Below are 25,436 nucleotides of genomic sequence, written 5' to 3'. Positions count from 1 at the left end.
AGTGAGGAGCAGTCACAACTGATGCTTGGTAGTGCGGGAAACCCGCGACCTGTGACCATATGTTTGCCTGACCTCCCTCACCCGGTGATCCGTCCAGATTGTGAGAGCAATGTGGGAGTCCAGATCCGGAGGCATATCAACTGAAACGAGTAATCGTGGATGGAGGCTGCCAGACTCTTCAGTAAGATGTCATAGAGCACCGTCGAGTTCCACCCGCTCTCAGCAGTCAGGGTGCAAAAGCTGATGCACAGTCACTTACGGATTCATTCTTGTTTGATTAAACCTGCTTAAATTCCTTGTCTTTTCCTTAAAACCAAAAAAGTACCACCACATATTTGCCTGACCTCCCTCAGCCGGTGATCTGTCCAGATTGCGAGAGCAATGTGGGAGTCCAGATCCGGAGGCATACTATCAACTGAAACGAGTAATCGTGGATGAAGGCTGCCAGACTCTTCAGGAAGATGTCATAGAGCGCCGTAGAGTTCCACCCGCTCTCAGTAGCCAGGGTGCAAAAGCTGATGCACAGTCACAAGGATTTATTCTTGTTTGTTTAAACCTGCTTAAATTCTTTGTCTTTTCCTTAAAACAAAAAAGTACCACAAAAGACAAAATCTCAAAGGAAATATAAAATGGCCAGCTTCCTGTTGAGTTTTGAGTCGAGCTCCAGAGACTTTTTGTATGTCTCCAATTTCTGGTAGATCAGGGGTGGCCAACCAGTCAGAGACTAAGAGCCACATTTTTTTACCGCAAAGTAAATGCGAGAGTAAATTAAGAAGAAAAAAAAGAAAAGAAAAACAACCAACAACATTCGGTGCTAACGCGTTGCTATTTGGCTTTATTTTCCCTGAAAATGGAGGATATAATCTCGAAAATAAGAAATTTTTCAAAACTTGACTTTCAGTCAAAGCAAGAAATCATAAGTAAGGGAAGACCAACGCCAGATTTGCGAGGATTAATTCAAACTACGGGCCTCCCGGGACGGACTACAACACGTTCGCTTCAAAAGGATTGGTACTCTAAAAAAGACTGGCTTTGTGGTTGTGCTGCCAAAAATCGACTTTATTGCTTTCCCTGTCATCGAGATCTTAGTCCAGAAGGACAGGAAATGGACTTAATTTACAAGTAAAGGTAAGAATACTGCAGTGGTGTGTTTAAATGTACAGTGGTGTGTTTAAAATGTTATTCAATTTAATCAAGAATGGGATAACAACCATGTATGCATGTAAATCTGACTTGTGAGTTAGTGCCTTAGCGTCATACAGTACGTTTATAAATCTGACCCTGAGTCAGTGCCTCACCAACCCCAACCCTCACCGCACGTCACTGGTACTTATATCCTTTGCTGTCTGCAGATAGGTTGATATTGCAAATGAGAAAATCTATTGTCAATTACATTCCCAGGAAAGTTAGATTTAAATAATAACACATTAAATACAAATGAACGGTTTTATGAATGTTGGATAATTTCTTTATTACATGTATTGAGTTTGTTTTATTATTGTTATTGTTGTATTAATGAGAAGGGTGGTATTGGTGTTTCGACTGCAGTAAACAAGCCAGGTTGTATCATATCGGATTTTTAATCCAAATTGGATCATTCTCAGTTTTATCTTTTTATTTTAACTTCAAAGACAACAAAATACTTCATAATCACAAAAAAAAAAAAATCCATAGTCTTTTTGTTGTTTGCGATCACTGACTGGGCGGCACGGGTACACAGTAGTGTTTGTAGCGTTAGTCGTAAGTAGACAGAGCTCTCACCAGTAGTCGGTGGGTTATTCTGCCTTTCCCTGTGCAGCGTCAGATCTGATCTGATCTTAGCATCGCATTAGTCCTTGGTGTGCAGACATTTAAATGAGGAAGTGTCTGATTATCTTGCAACCAGACACCTGTGTGCGCATAAACTAGAAAGGGACAGGGGAGAATGCGCTCGGACCCGATGATGAGCGCTCGCTCATGTGTGCCTTCCCGTTTGTACGCGTTACATTTCTGTGGCTCGCTCCGGGACACGCAGGTCCCCTCGACAGTACCGGTGAGCCAGATATTATTGATTTTATGACACGATGCTTCGGGCCGGTCTAAATTTAGACACGGGCCGGACTTTGGGCATGTCTGGTCTAGGGACCTAGGATCTATGTCTCGGTCAAATGGAACAATATTAGTTTGATTTTTCTACTCTTGGTGGCCCTACAGCGTAATTCTATTGTCATTGTCTATGACAACATTAAAATATAAAATGTTTCACCAAGGCCTATGTGTAGGCAAAGTTTGTTGCGCTCTCGTACTTTTGGATTAACTAAAATGTGATCCTTGAGGGAAACAAAAGAAATCCAACTAATAAAATAAACCACAATGATAATACATTTAAAAAAACTACCAAAGAAAAACCCAAATGTATTCAATGTAACGTTCAATAAGATTGAGATGATGCCAAGATTGTGTCATGAGCTATACTGATGTCGTTTATACAATGTAAAATAAATAAAATATTAAAATACACAGCGTATTCTCACCTTTTGCTGACCTGTTTTCTGTGCGTTCATATCCCTCACCGGTTCAGGCTCTGGAGATGCAGGTAACTGCTCACTTAATATATCTACGTTGCAATCAGAATGAACTTGCGTTGAAGATGTGGAGGTTACAATGGATGGACAGAAAGAGGCAGAAAAAATACAGTGGTGGTGTGCAGGGTTGGAGGCACAACTTATGACTGGAAGAGGTGTAAAATCACTGTAAAGCTGTACCCCATCCTTTCGTAGCATCTCATTCTCTGATAGAAATTCCTGACGCTCCCGTCGAGCACCGCTCAGCTCCTTGGTCAGAGTATCCAGCTTCTGCCTCAGCTGGCGAACTTCCTCACGTGCACGGTTACGCTCTGCGCGAACCTTGGAGGAAACAGTTTTCAAATCACCTTAAATCTTTTTTGCATTTTCAAACTTATTTGGGTCACTTTAATAGGTATGCATAAGATGAAAACATCAAGCCCACAAATTAATCAATTGTATTCAACTACAAAAGCAGACCCAGGTTATAGTGCCATGAAAAGAAGGAAGGAAGGAAGGAAGGAAGGAAGGAAGGAAGGAAGGAAGGAAGGAAGGAAGGAAGGAAGGGTGGGTGGGTGGGTGGGTGGAGGGAGGGAGGGAGGGAGGGAGGGAGGGAGGGAGGGAGGGAGGGAGGGAGGGAGGGATGGATGGATGGATGGATGGATGGATAGATAGATAGATAGATAGATAGATAGATAGATAGATAGATAGATAGATAGATAGATAGATAGATAGATAGATAGATAGATAGATAGATAGATAGATAGATAGATAGATAGATAGATAGATAGATAGATACGTTTCATTCACCGCGGGAATTCTCCTCAATCGTAATGGCGGCTGTTTATACTCCACCACACGCATGCTCGATCGAAACCACAAAGCTGCTGGCTGACCAGATAACAAACATGGAGAAAAAACTCCCAAACTTACTGATTATTGTTTTGGGGAATTTTAACAGCAAACCTCACACACACAAACTCCCCAAATATAGACAGCATATCACGTGTCCCACCAGAGGCACACAGACACTGGACCACTGCTACACAGTAATAAAGGACGCATATCGCTCTGTGCCCCGCACAGCTTTAGGACTCGCGGACCACTGTCTAGTTCAGGGGTGGGCAAACTTTTTGACTTGACTTAGTATTGGCTTCTAAATTTTGACCGGGGGGGCCGAACCAGGAGCAGATGGATGTAGTGTTTGTGTGAAGTAATATAAACGACATGTAAAGGTCATTGCATAAATGGTTTTGGCCTTTAGTAGGGAAGTAAAGCATGGATATTCAAAAAACGCTTTTTGGAAACAAATGCATTTATTAACAGCATTAAAAATATATTTCACCGAAAAACTACTATCAGTGATTCTCATTAAATAAGACACTGTTATTATGAATAACAGTTTACGTCACTTCAGCACCTGCAGGTCAGACTTATGAAAGATGTTTATCTAATGAGGTGAAATCACATCAAACGGCAAACACACCAAATACATCATCTTGAAGAATCAGGGAAAGAATACATCTAAATCAGGGGTGTCGAACTTATTTTTGTCGCGGGCCGCTTCATAGTCATAGTTTGCTTCAAAGGGCCATTAAAATTGTCAACCCAAATAAATGTATGAACGTCTCATATTGTATATATAGTATAGGCCAGTGTTTCCCAACCTTTTTTCATTCACGGCACACCTTTTCATTGGAAAAAATCTCGCGGCACACCGCCAACAAAAATCTGTTATGCTCCTATATTAAAATCAGTTATATTACAACGAAAGACGTAAAGTCCTATTCCTATATATATATGTATGGAGAGTCGAATAATTTAATAGAAATAAATACTAAATATTCTTTAAATTGTATTCCTTTTTTTTTAAATAAAAGTGACTGTTTTTTAAAAAGGTTTTAGATGAAGACGTAAGAAATAATCTATTTAAAGTGATTGTGATTAAAATAAAAGAATCAACGTGATTTTGTTTACTGTTTTAGACTAGCTCTATAAATATTGCAACAATAAGAACAAAGTCACTTTTAATGACGCTCTGCTGTTCTGACAGCAGCTGAGTGGCTATCACAGTCGAGGTGTCTCGACTTGACTGTTTATTTTATATATGTGAAAAATAACCAATCCAGGTTCTCCGGTTGAACTGCATGCTCTGATTTCCATTGGACCACAAACGCACCACAACCGTCATAGTGTCTGTCACTGTTAGCAAAATCACACAGCAACACACACATAAACTGAATATGTGCCAATGCAGCACAATCAGACCGACAGAGCATAACATTTCAAGATTCTCCGATTCTCCATGCATGCACGATTAGCAAGTGGCTGACCAGGCCTTGCGCGAACTGACCAGTGGTTTGGCGATCCTGTTTACAATGCGCTCCGTAATTAATAGTGGACAATCCCACGGCACAACTGAACATCTCTCACGGCACACCAGTGTGCCGCGGCACAGTGGTTGGGAAACACTGGTATAGGCTACACAACAAACTGATGAATAACTAGTTTTCAAAACAGAGACTAATAAAAACTGTTCAAATATTTAAAAATGAAATATTGAAATCAAATCAAATCTTAAAAAATAAAAAATTTAAAAGATGAATGCTAATAAAAATTGCGAACAATATCTCTATTTTTTAAAAAGTGAAAAGAATTTGAAACTTTGGAATTGACGTGAATTCGATGCACAATTTGTCTTCGCGGGCCACCTAAAATGATGTGGTGGGCCGTATTTGGCCCCCGGGCCTTGGCTTTGACACCATGATCTAAATGAAGTACTGATAAAGAAATTACTAATAAGCAAATCAAAAAGGCAACACGGTGACAAATTTACTGAAAATCAGAGCAGAGCTTTAACTCACAAACACCTGGTGACAGAGGAAACGAGAAACACTTCCTTAAAGTCAGCCTTATAAACTTTAAAAATTAAGATTAGTCGAAAATAGATGGTGCATCATAAACTTGCCCCTGTACTTGACTTTTGATCCGCAGTTTGTCGGTGAAAAAAGTTTTGCTGAGTCTTCAAATTAGCTGTCAACCTCTCCACTGTAGCCGCTCGTTCATGTGTTGACTCCTAGCGTAGTTAGCATGCTTCGTAGCAAAAGTGACGGCTAATATTGTACTCCTTGCAATCGATTCTAGGCATATCAGACATAACGGCATTGATCGGACTTCAGGGAAAAAATATTTTGTTGTCAACTCTTTTATAAACACTCGGCATTCAGTGTCCACCTTGCTTTTCCCTGGGCCACTCATTTTGATGGAGGGATTCCAGGGGAAGGTTTGTGGGTGGCTTTGGCGTAAAACTGTATCTGAAAGCTCAGTGCGCGAATTACAAGAATGCTGACGTCACAGCCAATGTTCCCTCTAAGCTGCGCGCGTGCGCAATCGCGCACTGCCCGCACGTTCTCAGCGCACAAGAAATCTATCCAGCGCATAAACATCCCCCCCCCCGAAGCGAAACGAACACGCAGCGTTGGACGTCCCATTAGCACCCCCCCTCCCCCAAAGGGAAACGCACACGCAGCGTTGGACGTCCCATTAGCACCCCCCCCCAAGCGAAACGAACACGCAGCGTTGGACGTCCAACTAGATGTTCTGGAGAAAGAAGGTCAGGAAGGCACCAGACGGCGTGTCCCCTTCCTGCCTGAAAGTCTCTGCTGAACAGCTGACACCCACCTTTACATGGATTTTCAAGCGTTCCCTGGAGCTGTGTGAGGTGCCCTCGTGCTTCAAAAGCTCCACCATCGTACTGGTGGCCAGGAAGCCCACCATCACAGGACTAAATGATTACAGACCTGTCGCCCTGACATCTGTGGTCATGAAATCCTTTGAGAGGTTGGTGTTGCGGATGCGGATGAAACCACCATTGTGGGGTGTATCGGGGACGACAATGAGGAGGAGTAAAGGAATCTCGAGGGGAATTTTGCCACCTCGTGCCATACTAACCATCCGGAGCTCAACGTCCAGTTTTAGCTAACTTCACCAGCTTTAGAGAACAGCCTTTCTGCAGGAATAGATGTCGTGACAGTTCCAAGGTATTTCTTTAGGATGTGAGGTGTTTAAAAAGATTACTTGTGTTGCTACTGTGAGGCACTGTCGTGTCACACAGGCTGCAGCATGCTGTTCCCTTGTCAACGGGTGAAAAATACGTCCATACCACGCTTTTTCTTTAAAACATTGTCTTTTGCGTCATTAACACAGCAAGTGCTAAATACAGGTGTTGTATTGACGCTAGGTGGAAGCCACGTCGGAGCATGCACATGCACACACTCCTTGGGTTGAATGGAAGAGTCCATTCAGTTGCGTAAGACAGGGGTGTTTAGGCATTATTACAGGTAATGTAAGTACAGGGTCTGGCAAAATGATCTGACACATTTGTAGGTTTAATAAAATGCAAATAAATTAAAGTTACTTTTTTTTTTTTTGAAAAGTACAAATACCGTTTTTTGCCATGTATAATGCGCGAAATTTAACTAATTTATTGTCCTAAAATCTTGGGTGCGTATTATACATGGGTACAACAATTTATGAAGAAAATCTCCCTCGAAATAAAACTTGAAATCACCTTTCTTCTTGTTTGTTGTCAATCGCGCAGCGCATTCAGCCATCCTGCCCAACACACTTAGTCAGTAAAATTCATTATTGACGACACATCGTTTGATGCGATGGTGCAATCCTTGATGGTGTGTTATTGTCAAATATTGTTTGTTTTATATATCACACGGATATCATACGGAGGCCGCAATGACAGTATGCGCAGAACGGATCCGCAAGACACGTCAATCGCGCATCGCATTCAGCCATCCTGCCCAACACAGTCAGTAAAATTCATAATTGACGACACATCGTTTGATGGGATGATGCAATCCTTGATGGTGTGTTATTGTCAAATATTGTTTGTTTTTTAATCTCCATCGCAGACACCATATATCATATGGAGGCCGCCATTACAGATGCGCAGAACGGATGCGCAAGACACGTCAGCTATATAAAGAGCGAGAGTTCAGTTTTCTTCCTATTAGTTTCAATTCACAGTTTAATTAGCAGTTTCAATCAGCAAATAACAAAATGCGTATTACAGGTAATATTTTATTTCACAACACTTTGCCTTGTTCCTTTCTTCTCTGCTGTTCACTTCAAACACGCTCCATACGAACACAATGCTCTCGTATCAGACGTTTGCTTGATCACCTGCTCGTTTGCTGTCACAATGTACCTTGCACAAATCCGAAACATTTGTTGCGGCTCCGAGTCACGACGAGGGGCAAGTTTTGGTTTCCAAGGGTGTTTTTATTCCTCTTCAACTTCTCTCCCATACAGAGCCGCCTTTTTCACATGTCCGCACGTCACTTTCCTCTCTTTTCATTTTTACCTAACCGATCGCGGTGGTGCCTTTCTGGGCAGTCGGAGAAATCAACGCCAACAAAAAAAATACATCCAGCCTAGTTAAGAAATCACCAGAAAGATCACCATGACAATTGTGAATAATAAATAAATAATTATTATGTATATTATATATATTATTATTATAATAATCTAAAGACGTATATAAAAAGACGTTCACTGACTGATCCGTTGATACACGGGAAGGCAGTTCACCCACTACACTGATTGATTTGACGGCTGCGTGTGGACCAAGGCGGAAGTAATCTGGGGAGAGGACGCTGGCGCTGATTGTTCGCCGCTTCTCCACCAGAATTAGTTTAGTTTTAGTGTTTTTATTTATTTATTTATTTTAGCCATTATTAAAGTTTAGTTTTTAGCTTCTAGTTTTAGTGTGCAGTGCGCCTGGACCGCGGCGAACCGCGGCGAACCTCCACAGAGCCGGCTGCCTACTACGGCGCGCCCACCCCACCAGCCCCCGCCAAGGCATCCTGGCTAGCCTAGCCAATGGCTAACACTCAAGTTCAGTGTTCTCCAACCGGCACTATGTTAACTTACTCCATCCCCCGCTTGCTGGAGCTGAGTAATCACACCATTCCAGGGTGTGTCTCAGTCATCCAACAACTCGGACTTCTCCGCAGACCACGTTACATCCACAGAAGCACCCGTCGTAACTTTGTTTTCTCCCAACCCGTCCATAACACTGTACCATTCATCTGCTCCTCCTCCGCCCGACACCCCGTCGCATGTACAACACGTCATCAGATACCTGCCGCACTTGGATCTTATTGTAGCAACCATGCGGGGCTGCAGTACTCCAGGTGGCCTGGAAAACAGACGGACACCGGGTTGCCGGGAAAACACGGAGTGTTAATTTCTCCAGCACGGAACGGACACCAACACGGAGTGGATTTCACTCCAACACAGAGTGGACTGCACTGCATGTGGCACAGAAAACGTGGAGTGGATTTCTCTCTACTTCGCCCCCTACCTAAACACAGCCCCACAGCCACAATCAAAATGGATCTCCTCAACATCCAAGCACTCACCCGTAAATCATCATTTATTCACGACCTCATCCTGGACAAAGGCTTAGACATAATGTGCCTGACTGAGACCTGGCAACCACCGGATGTCGATCAATCCCTCAATGAAGCCTGTCCCTCTGGTTATAAATACATAACTAAACCTCGCAGCACTGGCCGTGGCGGTGGCCTGGCTGTACACCCACCGTCTTGATCTAGAGCTGTCCCCCCTCCCTCTACCTGATCACTCCTCATTCGAATCCCTTGCATTCAAATGTAAACCTCCATATCCTATCACAGTTTTACTTATTTACCGCCCTCCTAAACCAAACTCCTCTTTCATTCCAGAACTACACGATCTACTCACTACCCTCTGTACCTCCACTTCCTCTAATCTAATCATATTAGGTGATGTTAACATCCATGTCGACACACCCTCCCGCCCCCCTGCCTCTGACCAACTATTGGACTGTTTACACCTCACCCAACATGTAAATGTCCCCACACATGACAAAGGGCATACACTTGACCTTGTCATCTCCTCATCGGCCATAAGCAACCTGCAAGTTCACGAGGTCGGTGTGTCTGACCACAAACTTATTCAAATGGAACTTCCTTTCCCACGCCCCCACTCCAAACCCAAGCGGCAAATCTCATTCAGAAATTTCAAAAACATCAACCAAGACACTATAGCACAGGACCTTCAGCTTCTCTCCTCCTCCTCTGCAACCTTTACATCAGTCAGCAAGGCAGTGGACCATTACAATAACTCTTTGGCCAAACTTCTAAGTATCCACGCCCCCCAAAAAACAAAAACAGTCACTTTTTCACGCTCAGCCCCCTGGTACACCAGTGAGCTGCGTCTGATGAAGTCAACTGGACGCATCCTGGAGCGTCGTCTTAAAGCCTCAGGACTGACCGTGCACAAACAGGCCTACAAAGAACATCAGAAGGCCTACTCAAAAGTCCTTGGGACTGCACGTGCCCAGTTCTATTCCAATATCATAAACAATACCCCTGGAAATTCAAAACAGCTCTTTTCAACCATCAACCACTTTCTCAAACCCCAACCCACCACTCCAACAGAATCCTCAGAGGTAGTGTCCAATAACCTTATGACCTTCTTTACCGCTAAGGTTGACAACATCCGCACCCAGCTCCTCTCCTCTTCTGGCCCCACCACTTCACCTCCTCCCCCCTTCCTTCCACCCGGGACAGTCCAGCCTCTCCGCTGCTTCTCCCCTATCTTGCAGTCGGAGGTAGAGGACATCATCAAAAAGATGAAACCCTCCACATGTGCCCTGGACCCTTTCCCCACAGCCCTCATTAAACAACAAACCTCAGCCATTAGTCCCCTAATAACCAATGTCATCAACCTCTCACTCCAGTCTGGCTCTGTACCCCCTGCATTGAAGACTGCCATTATTACCCCCCTGCTCAAAAAACCCTCACTTGACCCGGACAACCTTGCCAACTACAGACCAATATCTAACCTCCCGTTCCTCTCCAAGGTTCTGGAAATAGTGGTAGCTGCCCAACTTCACACTCATCTCACCCGCAATAACATCGCTGAGAAATTTCAATCCGGGTTTCGCTCTGGCCACAGCACTGAAACAGCACTTGTTAGGGTCACCAACGACCTTCTCATGGCTGCCGATGCAGGCTCCCCGTCACTTCTCATCCTGTTGGATCTGTCCGCTGCATTTGACACTGTCCACCACAATATCCTCCTTAACCAACTTCACTCCACTGGATTCTCTGGCACTGCTCTAACCTGGCTTCAGTCCTACCTCTCGAACCGGACCGAGTACGTTTCCCTGGGGGGGAAAAAATCCGACACTCACACTGTCACCTCCGGTGTCCCCCAGGGATCTGTACTCGGTCCTACCCTCTTCACTCTCTACATACTACCCCTCGGCAATATAATCAGGAAGTTCGGCATCTCATATCATTGTTATGCGGACGACACCCAGCTATACCTCAAACTTGACCCCCCGCACTCCATAACCCAGCCTTCTTCATCTCCCTCATCCATCCTCTCCCTGTGTCTGGAGGAGATAAAGGCGTGGATGAATCTCAGCTTCCTGCAAGTTAACAGTGACAAAACCCAAGCCATGTTAATTGGCACTCCCCATCAGATCCATGCCTGCCCAATAACAAGCATCTTATTCGCCGGTCTCACTATTCCCCTCTCAGCCACTGTCACCAACCTGGGTGTGAAACTGGACCCTCAACTCAACCTTGAGTCACACATAAAACACATCTGCAAAACCTCCTTCTTCCACCTCAGAAATATTTCCAAACTCCGCCCCACACTTACCCTGACGGATGCTGAAAAACCTGTCCACGCCTTTGTCTCCTCAAGGCTAGACTATTGTAACGCACTCCTCATCGGGATCCCTAGCAAGAGCCTCCAGAGGCTTCAGTACATTCAAAACAGCGCTGCTAGGATCCTGATGAGGGTGCGGAAAAGCAATCACATCACACCCATCCTCCGTTCTCTGCACTGGCTCCCCATCAAATTCCGAATTGATTATAAGATCGCCCTCCTCACTCACCATTGTATCCTCGGACATGCTCCCCCATACCTCAAAGAACTCCTTGCCCCAAAACCTGCCACCCGAAGCCTCCGCTCATCCAATTCACACCTTCTCCACGTTCCGAAAACCAAGCTGCGCACCATGGGCGACCGGGCCTTCTGCCATACAGCCCCTACACTGTGGAACTCCCTCCCCGACCACCTAAGAGCACCCCAATCCACTGACTCTTTCAAAACTGGACTTAAAACTCACCTCTTTACCTTAGCATTTCCGTAATTTCTCTCATATCTTGGTTGTCGTCCAGTTGTTTTATACTTGTCCTTGTTTTGTTTTCTTGTTTTTTTATCTGCCATGTAGCACTTTGAGATTCCCCCGAATATAAAGTGCGTTATAAATATAATTTATTATTATTATTATTATTATTATTAATAATAAATAATTGTGATAAATAACTGGAACATCACTCAAATATTGGTGATCCCGTTGAGAGTCTCACATATTTCTTCGCTATCGAGTTTGCTACTGCATGCGCAGTGATACTGACCGGCAGAATAACATCCAGTTGTTCCCAAAGATGATCTTTTTTCTGAAATAATTTTACGTTTACGGACTTAAGTAACCCGGCCGGGTCATACCAAAGACTATAAAAATGGGACCCATTGCCTCCCTGCTTGGCAGTCAGCATTAAGGGTTGAAATTGGGGGGTTAGATCACCAAATGATTCCCGAGCGCGGCGCCGCTGCTGCTCACTGCTGCTCACTGCTGCTCACTGCTCCCCTCTCCCCCAGGGGATGGATCAAAATCACACGGGGATGGGTCAAATGCAGAGGACAAATTTCACCACACCCAGACGTGTGTGTGACGATCATTGGGACTTTAAAAAAAATAAATAAAAAATATTAAAAAAAAAAAAAAGTCAAAATTTGGGTGCGTATTATACATGGGTACAGGCTTTTTTCCAGCATCGACATGCCATTTTTAGGGTGCATATTATACATGGGGGCGCATTATACATGGAAAAAACGGTAATGCCATTTTGTTATGTTTCATTTCATTTTCGTTTCCAAATAATGTTATTTTGGTCTTACCGCTGCACATTTTCTGGAGTTCTGGCGGTGCAAGGTCTGCCGGTTGATTTTCGTTTCAATGCTGTTCCACTGGCTCTGAAGTTAGTAACCCATAATAAGATCGTGTTTCGAGCAGGTACGGGATCATGTCTACCAAGTCTGAAGCGCAAACGGAACGCTCGTTGTGTTGCAGTTAGATTCGTTCTTGATAAACGTTTCCACAATGAACGCGCGATGCTCACCGGTCCAATTCATGTTAGCAACTGAAATGAAACAAAATAACATTATTAACGAAACGAAAATTAAATGAAACGAAACAAAACAAAATGGCATTATATGTACTATACTATTATATGTATATGAAAGAAAAACAAAAAACAAATTTTCTTTAATTTATTTGCATTTTATTAAACCTGCAAATGTGTCAGATCATTTTGCAGGACCCTGTATAACAACGCAAATCAATTTGTCGTGGTTTCATATTTTTAATCTATTAAATATCGGAGGGCGGCTCGGTGTTGCACTGGTTAGCACGTCCGCCTCACAGTTAGGAGGGTGTTGGTTCGATTCCACCTTTGACCCTCCCTGTGTGGAGTTTGCATGATCTCCCTGTGCCCGCATGGGTTTTCTCCGGGCACTTCGGTTTCCTCTGTCAAATCCTGCACTTATCAAACGTAAGTGACCCGACCCTCCGTTTAAAGGGTTAAAAAACTCTCCTTGTTCCCTTTGACAGGGAGACGAGAGTTTTCAGATTCGTCCAAGTCTAACCGCCTCTAAGATATAAATTCGGAAATAATTAATTTACCGTTTTTTTCCGTGTATAATGCGCCCCCATGTATAATACGCACCCTAAAAATGGCATGTTGATGCTGGAAAAAAGCCTGTACCCATGTATAATACGCACCCAATTTATTTATTTATTTATTTATTTTTTTAAGTACCAATGATCGTCACACACGCAGGGAGGCAATGGGTCCCATTTTTATAGTCTTTGGTATGGTCTTAACTAGGCTGGATGTATTTTTTTTTGTTGGCGTTGATTTCTCTGACTGCCCATAAAGGCACCACCGCGATCAGATGAAAAGAGAGGAAAGTGACGTGCGGACATGTGAAAAAGGCGGCTCTGTATGGGAGAGACGTTGAAGAGGAATAAAAACACCCTTGGAAACCAAAACTTGCCCCTCGTCGTGACTCGGAGCCGCAACAAATGTTTCGGATTTGTGTAGGGTACATTGTGACAGCAAACGAGCAGGTGATCGAGCAAGCGTCTGATACGAGAGCATTGGTTCGTATGGAGCGTGTTTGAAGTGAACAGCAGAGACGAAAGGAACAAGGCAAAGTGTTGTGAAATAAAATATTACCTGTAATACGCATTTTGTTATTTGCTGATTGTATTAAACTATCACATTCATTGTCAGTCAAGAAGAGGACTATTATCCCTTCTTTGACGAAATGACCAGAGCACAGTACAAACACACTATTGTCGGTCAGTCCTGTTGTTGGTTTTGTTGTACCATGATTTTCTTAAAAAAAAAAAAATAAATAAAAAATAAAAATATTTCAAAAAAAAAAAATTGCAAAACATTTGTACCCATGTATAATGCGCACCCCAGATTTTAGGACAATAAATTAGTTAAATTTTGCGCATTATACACGGAAAAAAACGGTATTCTTTTTAGGACGCCAATCCCTTTAAAGTCACCCTGAAACCGGTGCAGAGTAATCACTTGAGGCCCGGAATCAAGACGACCGTGCCCTTTTTACAGCGGCTCCTTCCCCTTTTTTGATTTGTAGTTCTTGTTACCGCTCAGACAAATTTATCTGTCTTTGGTAAGACCGAAGGGATTCGTTGATTTACTAGAGCGCACTCGCCTTAGCTGAGCTTAAGATAACTATTTCGAACCAGATCTGACAATTCCTGATATCAAGGATTAAAGCTGTCTTCACTTTAAAAAGAACTGAACGGTTTACAGTATGACTATGATAGAGAAACAAAAGAGATTTAAAGTTCTAATTCTTGCATATAAAACCATGCTCAACATAGTAGTTAATACGAAACAATCGATAACCGAATTAAGGAATAAGAAGAAATTGAATGAATTAGCAAGAAAAATAATTACAAGTCTCAATTGTTCGAACAACCAACAACAATTCAACTCACCAATCTCAATAGAGCAAAAATTATTCAGTCTCGAAGTTCTCTCGAATGAAAACTCAAAAATGTAACAAAAAGAGGAAAACGGCAGGGTATAAAATGCTATTTGGTGGAAAAGTCGAGTGATCAGTTGTCCTTGTTCCAAAAATCCGAATTCTGTTTAAAAGAACAGGCTGGCCTAAAGGAGGGAGAGGACGACGCCCTAAAAATGGCTTCTTTCTGCTGCACCGAAGTCCACATCTCCTAGCCCAGGGGTGGGCAAACTACGGCCCGCGGGCCACATCCGGCCCACGGGACCGTTTAATCCGGCCCGCCAACCCTGAATTAATTGTATTATTAAACTTTTTTTTTTGTCATTTTGCCTGCAATGACTGCGTTTCCCCAGTAGATGGGGAACCGCTCGCCTGCGCATTTACTACCGGAAGCCGTGTCAGAAAGCTCGGTGCACACTCACAAGTGCGTGTACGTACGTACTCAGTAGTACGGACATGGCGCACTCGCGCTCTATTTGTATCAGTCCCGAATTTAGAGCGTGGGCTGTGACGACAGCATTCTTGTAATTCGCTCGCTGAGCTTTCAGATACAGTTTTACGCTAAAGCCACCCACAAACCTTCCCCTGGAATCCTTCCATTAAAATGAGTGGCCCGAAGAAAAGAAGTGAGTGCCGAATGTTAAAAGAGTGGCCAATTTGGCTCGACGTACGCGACGTGACGTTCAGCCACATCAACCCGTCACAGATCGAGGTAAACGGATCTCTCCTAAGAATTGCCACAACAAATTTTACTCCAGACTATGATGCACTAGCAAAAAAGGGAGACCAACAACACTGTTCCCACTGAAAATGAAGGGGAGGCTCTCAAGTTTGTTGTAAAAAAATGCATTTTGAATATGATTTGTACACATAGCAGGGATTGAAACTAGCGACCATTCTCATTTTCAAACAATGCAGGATGCTCAAGGACATTGATGCACCACCTTTTTGCGACTAATCTTAACCTGTAAAGTTCTTAAGGCTTACTTTAAGGAAGTGTTTCCCGTTTCCTCACCTCTGTTACCAGGTGTTTGTGAGTTAAAACTCTTCTCTGATGTTCAGATACCCCTCACCGTGTTGCCGTTTTGATTACTTTATTTGGATGTATGCTTGCACCGATTCTTCAAGATGATATATTTGGTCAGAATGTTTGCTGTTTGATCTGATCTCATAAGATAAACATTTTTCATTAATCTGACCTGCAGGCACTGAAGTGATGGAGACTGTTATTCATAATAATAGTGTTGTATTTTATGAGAATCACTGATAGCAGTTTTTTAGTGATTTTTTTTTTTAAATGCTGTTAATAAATGCATTTGTTTTCAAAAATCTTGTTTGGAATATCCATGCTTTACTACCTACTAAAGGCCAAAATCTTTTATGCAATGACCTTTACAGGTCGCTTATATTACTTCACACAAACACTACGTCCATCTGCTCCTGGTTCGGCCCTCCGGTCCAAATTTAGAACCCAGTTCGGCCCGCGAGTCAAAAAGTTTGCCCACCCCTGTCCTAGCCTGTCTTTAAGCCTAAAATTTGACAAAGTCCAATTCGAAGACTCTAGAAATTCATTTTAGTAGATTTTGGTCTAATCTCAAAAAGAATGAAAAAAATCTATCTTCGTCTAATCGGCGTTCTCGGCTCACCGGCAGCCCGCAGGGGCAAAGCCCTGACGGGCAACGCGACCCAGCGAGCGAGATGCGGGCAGCGGGCAGAAGCCCTGTCTTTGTCAGGATGACCTCTTTATAGGCCTCCGTATGCGGGTGCTACGCCAGCTTGGTCACGTACCAGTTTTTCCATTACGTCATATACCTGTGTTTCCCAGGACTGATTCTAGAATAGACTGCAGCTGCATCTCCAACCTCAACCAGATGAGGTGACCTCTGGGTCAGGCTCATGAGTCATCCGCAGTACTCCACCAAGTGGCATCACTGTTAACGTTACATTTGCCCGGTCCTCGACCGGATGAACGTGACCTCGGGTCACGCTCATGCGTCGGACCCAAGCCTTTCCACCACAGAGTATCATTATTAACCCCTGCCTCCTTCCTTTGCTCACACATCAATGTTAAATACCGTCATTTTCGGACTAAAAGTCACTCCGGATTATACGTCGCATTAGCCATAAAATGCACAATAAAGTGAAAAAATATATATAAGTCGCTCCGGAGTATAAGTCGCATTTTGGGGGAAATTTATTCGACAAAATCCAACACCAAGAACAGACATGAACGAGCAACAACAGGCTAAACGATACGGTATGCTAACGTGACATAAACACAAACGAAGAGCTGAGAACGGGCCTGACGTAATATTGACAGTTATCCAAATAACTATAACATAAATAACACCTTTATCAAACCATCAGTGTCACTCCAAATCATTAAATCCATCGATCATCCTTTATGTCAACATTGCCGGGTGCGCGCCGCTGGCGGCGGTTGCACTTCAAATTATTCCACAGGCCCATATAATGATATATAAATTATATATCAAACAACTATTATTTAAGCAATACTATTATCAAACCATCTGTGTCACTCCAAATCATTGAATCCATCGATCGTCTTTTATGTCAACAACGCCGGGTGTGAGCCGCTGACGGCGGTTGCACTTCAAAATATTACACAGGCCCATATAATTATAAAGAAAAATTTTATCAAACAATCTCTGTCACTCCAAGTCATTAAATCCCGTGATCGAATCCTTTGTCCTTTATGTAAAACACCGCCGCGTATGCGCCGCGCCGCAGTTGCAGTTGAGATTACAGTAATCCCTTGCTACATCGCGGTCCGTTTATTGTGGTTTCACTACATCGCGGATTTTTTAATTTTGAAAATTTGTGAAGAAATTCACATATAAGTTGCTCCTGAGTATAAATCGCCCCCCCCACCCAAACTATGAAAAAAGACGTGATTTATAGTGCAAGAAATACGGTACATATTTGATATTGATTAAACATTGTGACAATAATAACATACATCTTGTCTAGTAATGATCAACTTAACACATAACCATAACTATGATCATGGGTTCTCCTAGTTAGCAGATTAAAATACTCAAACAGTTTCAAAGTATATTATAGGAAAACAAAATAATATAAAATAACCCAAAATTGTGTGATACTATGCGTTTTTCAGACAGGTCGTGTTTCTCTAGTCACTAACAATTTAACAATTTAATTTATCTACTAGTTTCCATCAGGTTACCCCATGTCAAGTCAATCTAACTTTGGCACCATCTTCTGGTGAAATTTGGAACGGCAATGGAGGTTGACCGGTTCAACCAACAACCCCCCCTTTACCAGTTTAACAATAGTTAATTTTGAAGAACTAACTTTTAAGTAACCCTTACTCAGGGCCCCTCCTTCAGGTCTCCCATGTCGAGCTTTGTCACCATCTTCTGGTGAAATTTGGAATTTCATCTGAGCCAATTCGTCTGGGCCAAATCCAATACACATTCACGCACCATCTTGTACCATCCTATCCACCATGTAACTTGACACCTCCCACATCCCAAAAACATGCTTGGTAGGCTGATTGGGCACGTCAAATTGCCCCTAGGTGTGAGTGTGGATGGTTGTTTGTCTCTGTGTGCCCTGCGATTGGCTGGCACACGGTTCACGGTGTCCCCCGTCTACTTCCCGATGAGCGCTGGCATAGGCTCCAGCACGCCATTTGTCAAAATTACGTAGGGATTTTCTTTTCCTCCTTATTAGACACAGCACACCCAATATTGAAAAAAAAAATTTATCGGATTAAAAGGTGCATAGAATAGAAGCTACTGCATCAAACTGGGATTGACTAGGGTTGCGTTATGCATCCACTAGATGGAGGTGTGCTAAAGGGAATGTCAAACCAGTCAATGAGGTATTCAGTCAAATTTTATACACAGCAAACCTTATATACAATACAACATATAATACAAAAATTGCACAATAACAACGTTGTTCAAAGGATCATTTGTCCACAAGTTCGTCGAATTCTTCCTCTTCCGTGCCCGAATTGAACAGTTGGGCGAGTGCGGCATTCATTATGCCCAGGTCCCTCTCGTCATTATTACGAGTCAGTGCCGTTGCTATTCCCTGGCAGTTTGGTTATTATTCCTGCCTTCGCGAAAGCTCTGACCACAGTTATGTCTGATATATCAGCTCAGGCATCCACAATCCACTGGCAGATAGTGGCATAAGTCTCCCAGCGCTGTCTTCCCGTTTTGGTGAATGTGTGTTCGCCTTCTGCCAGCCACTGCTCCAACGCAGCTCGCATTCTAGCTTTGAATGCCCTGTTGACTCCAATATCAAGCGGCTAGAGTTCTTTAGTTAATCCACTCGGAATGACGGCAAGCTCCGAATTGGTTTTCTTCACTTGTTTTTTGACACCATCTGTGATATGGCCGTTTATGGAGTCGTAAATCAATAAGGACTGAGAAGTGTGGAAAAAGCCATCCGGTGTCTTGACGTGAATTTCACTCCTATCTTGTCCTCATCCATCCATCCCTTCGAGTTACCTTTGATGATGACGCCGGCTGGAAAGTAATTTTTTGGCAAGGTCTTCCTCTTAAAAATAACCATTGGTGGAAGTTTGGTCCCATTAGCCTGGCAGGCAAAAACTACAGTGAAGGATGACTTCTCATTCCCTGTGGTGCGTATAGTCACCGTACTGTTGCCCGTTTTCTCCACAATTCGGTTCATGGGAAGATTGAAGGTGAGTGGAACCTCGTCCATATTGGTAATATGCTCTGTCCGGATTTTCTTTTCAGTGATCTTTTTTTGGCAGTATGCAAGAAACGTGGACAGTTTTTCTTGGTAATCCTTCGGCAGTTGCTGCGAGAAGGTAGTTTGTGTGCGGATTAAGAGATGACGTCTTTTTATAAACCGAAAGCGCCAAAAAGGACCGCCTTGAAATTCATTTATGTTCATTTTGCCGTGCTAGGGCTGTTGCCTTCATTAGAACAGTGACTGTAGAGATGCTTGTACTTGTTCAACAACCCACTGTTCGAGTTTGTCCTCTAGCTGTGGCCATCTTGCTTTGTTCCCCCGGAAACTCTTTCTAGTCTTCTTTACTTGGCACAGATCCCATAAAGTGTGCCATAAAGTATGGAAGAAATCTAAAAGGGAGGCAGACCGAGTGCGGTATGTAGAGGCAAGGAGGGCGTCACGGACAGCAGTGTGGGAGGCCCAAGAGACCAAGAGGAAAGAATTTGCAAGTGAATTGGAGAGTGAAAGAGGACAAAAGAGCTTCTTCAAGATAGCGAAGCAAATGGTTAAGGAGAGGCGTGATGTGACCGGTGCAAACTGTGTGAAGGATGAGGATGGCAACATCGTGACAGACAACAGAAGAGTGAAGGAAGTATGGCGAAGGTACATGGAGAAGCTGCTGAATGTGGAGAATGACTGGGATGGTGAGGCGAGATGCGACGAAGTGGAGGGTGAATGTGGCCCGATCACACGGACAGAAGTGGGAAAAGCCATGAAGGCCATGAAGGATGGAAAGGCAGCTGGACCATCTGGAGTGGTGGCAGAGATGCTAAAGGCAGCGGGAGACGTCGGTGTGCAGTGGATGACCGACCTGTGTAACAGTGTCATCGCTGAGGGGCACATTCCGGAGGACTGGACAGGAAGCGTCCTGGTGCCTCTATTCAAAGGGAAGGGGGACCCACTCGCATGCGGGTCATACAGGGCTATAAAGCTGCTGGAGCATGGAATGAAGTTATTAGAGAGGGTGTTGGAAAAGAGGGTGAGGACACGGGTAAAGGTGGACGAGATGCAGTATGGCTTCATGCCTGGTAAAGGTACAACAGACGCAATTTTTGTCATCCGACAGATGCAAGAGAAGCACCAGGAGAAGAGGAAGAGGTTGTACTTCGCTTTTGTCGACCTGGAAAAAGCGTTCGACAGGGTGCCAAGGGAGGTGGTGAGGTGGGCCCTAAGGAAGTCGGGTGTGGAAGAGGGACTGGTAAAGGCTGTGATGGCTCTCTACTGCAGAGCCTGCACAACTGTTAGAACAGGAGTTGGCGACAGTAATGGGTTTGAAGTAAGGGTAGGGGTGCACCAGGGATCAGTGCTCAGCCCATTACTGTTTGCTATCGTGATGGATGTGGTATCGAGGGAAGTGAGGGGTGGACTACCATGGGAGCTGCTCTACGCGGATGACCTGGTATTGATGGCTCACAGCCGAGAAGACCTAGCTAGGAAGCTAGCGGCCTGGAAGACATGCCTGGAAGTGAAAGGAATGAAGGTGAATGCGGCAAAATCAAAGGTCATGGTCGGTGGTGCTGGCCTGGGAGTGATATCGCAGTCAGGAGCATGGCCATGTGGAGTTTGCGGGAAGGGAGTGCAAGCTAACTCTATCCGGTGCAAGGGTTGCCAGAGATGGGTACACCGAAGATGCAGCGGAGTAAAAGGCAGCCTACTAGCTGCAAGTGAGACCTTCCAATGCAAGCGGTGTAGGGGAGAAGTCGCCCAAGCAGACCCAGCTGAGCAAGAGGGGCTCGTGGTAGATGGGGAGATGTACGAGGTGGTGGACAGCTTCTGCTACCTTGGAGACATGCTTAACGCTGATGGGGGGGTGGACCTAGCAGTGACCACAAGGGTGAGAAGCGGGTGGAAGAAATTCAGGGAACTCATGCCCTTCTTAACATCTAAGGCCCCATCCCTGAAGATGAGAGGCCAAGTGTACTCAGCCTGTGTCAGAAGTAGTATGACGTACGGAAGTGAGGCATGGGCCCTGAAAACAGAACATGAAGACAAACTAAACAGAGCAGAAATGAGGATGATCAGATGGATGTGTGGTGTGTCAATGAGGGAGGAAAAGACCAGTGCAGAGCTGAGACAGAAGATGGGAGTGGAGGCCATAGTGGATGTGGTGAGGAGAGGCAGACTGCGATGGTACGGACATGTAGTGAGGAAGGACGAGAACGACTGGGTGAAGAAAGTTATGTCGTATAACGTAGAGGGAACAAGACCCAGTGGCCGACCTAAAAAGACCTGGCAGATGACCGTGGCAGCCGACATGAAGGCACTCGGCATCAACCACAAGATGGCCTCGGACCGTTCCCGGTGGAAGAAGGCCATATCGAGAACCCAGTCCAACCCAGCGGCGCCTGGAAAGCGGACTTTAAAACGATGATGATGATGATGATGATTTACTTGGCACAGATCATCTTCTTGCTTTCTCCACTCCCGTACCATTAATTCATTAACGTTGAATTCCCTTGCTGCTGCTCTGTTCCCACGTTCGGCTGCGTAGCTGATAGCCTTGAGTTTGAACTCGGCGACGCACGCGACAGAGGAGGCATTTTGGCGTCTTTGTTCACACACGAGGTGTTGGAGTAAGCACAGTACGGGTGTTCACCTATTACTTCGGTGATGCCCCCTGACCACGGTTGCCGTAATGCTGAAAGCGATGCGACCTTGTAATTTACTAGTCATACTGAAATATTTTGGTGGACTGCTGTGGGCAACCAGTATGGATCAACAAATTCATCATTTGATCCATAGTACAGTCAAGCCTCGGTTTTCGACCACAATACGTTCCAGAAGGCGGTTCGAGAAGCGACTCGATCGAATTCCGAATCTATTTTTCCCATTACAAATAATGGAAAATATTTTAATCCGTTCCAAGACTAAAAAAAACGCCTTTTTTAAGCATTTTTTCATTTGTGCATTTTGTCTGATCGCGCAACTGCAGCGCACCCCCGAATGCGCAACCGTAGCGCGTCACCGACCGCGCAACTCCACCGCGCTGGTCGCATTATTGTGAAAGAGCCGTTGCTGAAATTTAGAAAATATTTTTAAAGTCCTGATGTACTTTCCAAAATTTAAGTGCGCAGGGAGCTTAATTTGGTCCGATCGCGCAACCGCAGCGCGTCGGGCGCTCACTGTCGCATTGCTTTAAGAGCGTCTTTGTGTTTTAGGATGGCTTTACTGCTCCCACTTGCTTTCTTTGGAGGCACGATTAGGGGTTAATACAATCCTCAAAGTAACGAAAATACAATAACAACGAACGGAGTCAGTCGGCATCCAGGCCGCGCGGTCGGGTTTTCTCGGGTCCTCCCGGCTCATCTCATGAGGTTCGACCTCCAAATTTTGTTCGACAACCGAAGCAAAAAAATCTAGAATTTTTTGTTCGAATTCTGATTTGTTCGAGAACCGGGTTTGTTCGAAAACCGAGATTTGACTGTATATAAAGCGCCCCGGATTATAAGGCGCACTGTGGTTTTTTGAGTAAATGAAAGGCTTTTAAGTGTGCGCTATACAGTAATCCCTCGTTTTTCGCTGGGGTTACGTTCCGGAAAGAACGCGTGATAGGTGAAATCCGTAAGGTAGAAACCTTTATTTTCTTACCATTATTATACAGGTTGGAACCGAAGGACGAAACTTGCTTTCAGGCCCAAGCATTTGTTTAACAATGAGAAGTAAACACTCTTCCAGATAACTATATTAATTTTAATCATCAGTACGTACTATATAGTGCATCTCTGCGACCTGACTCCGCTCTGTAGTGTCTTTTTAATCTGAATGCACTGTGAAAAAAATCCGTGAAGCAGTGAGGCTGTGAACCGTGATATAGCGAGGGATGACTCTAGTGCGGAAAATACGGAAATTGAAAAAGATTCACACCTGTCTATATAAAAATCTTGCAAAAATCAGGATCAGTCACTCTTCAAGTTTGCTATTTCATTTCAATAACCCAAATTTTGGGAGGTTTCCCTATAAGTACCGTATTTTTCGGACGATATGTCAGTTTTTTTCATAGTTTGGCCAAGGGTGCGACTTATGAGTGACTTATATGTGAAATTATTAACACATTATTACTTGATCATTAACACATTACTTACTTACTAGTATAGTTGATCACTTCACATGTTATTTTCACTTTGAACCGCATGAGGGCGCACGAGGCCTGTGGAATAATTGGAGCCGCCACTGACAAGGAGTCTGAATCCATTCACTGACTTCCGGAGTCAGGAGTTGTTCATAATACAGAGGACAGATATTGACACAGGATGAAGATTTCAATGGCTTTAATGATTTGGAGTGACACGGATGGTTCGATAAACTTGTTACTTATGTTATAGTTATTTGATATACAGTTTATTTAGTGTAGCAACTTGTATATTGTTAGAGTTCAGTAGTTTCCGATTGTCTGGGGAGGCCGTTAAGGCAGCAGGGGGGAGGAGACGAGAAGAGAGATCCGGGGCGCTTTTTTTAGAGCTCGTATGTTGAGGTCTTGTTTTGTGAAATAAAGAGCCAGTTACCAAATCCATGACTTTCCTGGTACTTTGGTAATGCTACAATATAGTTATATAGATCTGTGGAATAATTGGACCCGCAACTGACGACGAATCTGACGACGGCCTTGTTTACACAAAGGACGAAGATTTTGATGGATTTAATGATTTGGAGTGTCACAGATGGTTTGATAAATGTGTTATTTATATTATAGTTATTTAAATAACTGTTAATGTTACGTCAGGCACGTTCTCAGCTCCACGTTTGTGTTTATGTAACGTTAGCATACAGTATCGTTTAGCCTGTTGTTGCCTGTTCATGCCTGTTCTTGGTGTTGCATTTTATCAAATAAAGTTACCCCAAAAATGCAACTTGTACTCCAGTGCGACTTAGTATATGTATATGTTTTCTTCATTACGCATTTTATGGCTGGTGCGACTTGTACTCCAGAGCGAGTCATAGTCCGAAAAATACGGTACCTACCATACAAGGGTATATTGGTCAATGACCTACACACCTGCCATTCCATGTCTAGAAGCTATTACCAACTGTGGAAAATTTAAAGGCAGTTTTCCATATATTGCTATTTAAAAATGGCTTTTCAGAGTACTGTGAGAAAAATATTGATGATAGAGACAAAATATTTTTTTCTGTCTTTGTACTACAATTTTTACAGGATCTGATGAAATGACACAGAATGACCCTTTGTAATTTAGACATTTATCTTTGGTAGATCTGGAGTCAAGGCTATAAAATGCATGTTTATAAAATAGCATTTAGTCAATGTACCTTGCTCCATTTTTCTCTCCAGTTTGCAGTGCAGTCTGACCACCACCGCATGGTTTTCTCCATCTGAGCTGCTCTGGCTCGGGCTTCCTCGAGCTCTCTGAGTCTCAGCTCTTCTCTGCTCTCCCAGTCTGCCCCAGGAACCTCACCAATGATGGCCAATGCTCCCAGGCCTCCTAGCCCAGGTGAAAGCAGCGGTGGAGTACTGGAGCTCAGGATTTCTCCATTGGGGCTTGGGGTTTGGGCAACACTTTCAGGGGAATGAATGTCCCTGTCTGAATCCATGCGCAGACTGCACAGTAGATCACCTACTGTTGTCTTGCTTCCCTCAGACAGATGTGGAGAGTGGTTCATGGTCAGTGTTTTAAGTTTACAGGAAGAAGGGGTCAACAAGACGTCATCACCTCTTCAGTCACTCAGAAACCTAAACACAAAAACACAACAATTTAGGAACAATTGGTTAAGTGACTTCTAATGCAACATTTATTGGGTTAGGGTTTTTAAGGGTGGTGGCACCAGCCATGTTCGGGTGGCTCTGCCAGAATTGATGTTGGTACCTGATGTACTTCAGGTGGTCAGATCGGTTCAGGGGTAGGGGTGGGCATTATTTATTATTATCGTCAAAGCTGCAATAATTTTTAATTTTACATTAATCTCATCTCATTCTCT

General features: G+C 43.9%; 1 protein-coding gene across 1 annotated transcript in view; it reads right to left on the bottom strand.

Moving 5' to 3' along the window:
• Nucleotides 1-25,157, bottom strand: part of ccdc102a (coiled-coil domain containing 102A) — a 112,953-nt gene extending 87,796 nt beyond the window's left edge. The window contains exons 1-2 of the mRNA XM_037246681.1: nucleotides 24,771-25,157; nucleotides 2,514-2,885 (exon numbers count right to left, since the gene is read on the bottom strand). Of these exons, the coding sequence (XP_037102576.1) occupies nucleotides 2,514-2,885; nucleotides 24,771-25,121 (723 nt within the window). The 5' untranslated portion in view covers nucleotides 25,122-25,157. The remainder of the gene's footprint in view (nucleotides 1-2,513; nucleotides 2,886-24,770) is intronic.
• Between the last annotated feature and the right edge of the window lie 279 nt (nucleotides 25,158-25,436).

Source organism: Syngnathus acus, chromosome 3 (genome assembly GCF_901709675.1).
Source record: "Syngnathus acus chromosome 3, fSynAcu1.2, whole genome shotgun sequence".
Lineage (NCBI taxonomy): Eukaryota > Metazoa > Chordata > Actinopteri > Syngnathiformes > Syngnathidae > Syngnathus > Syngnathus acus.
Note: the sequence above shows the minus strand (reverse complement) of the source record. Positions and strands in the feature narration are given on the sequence as shown.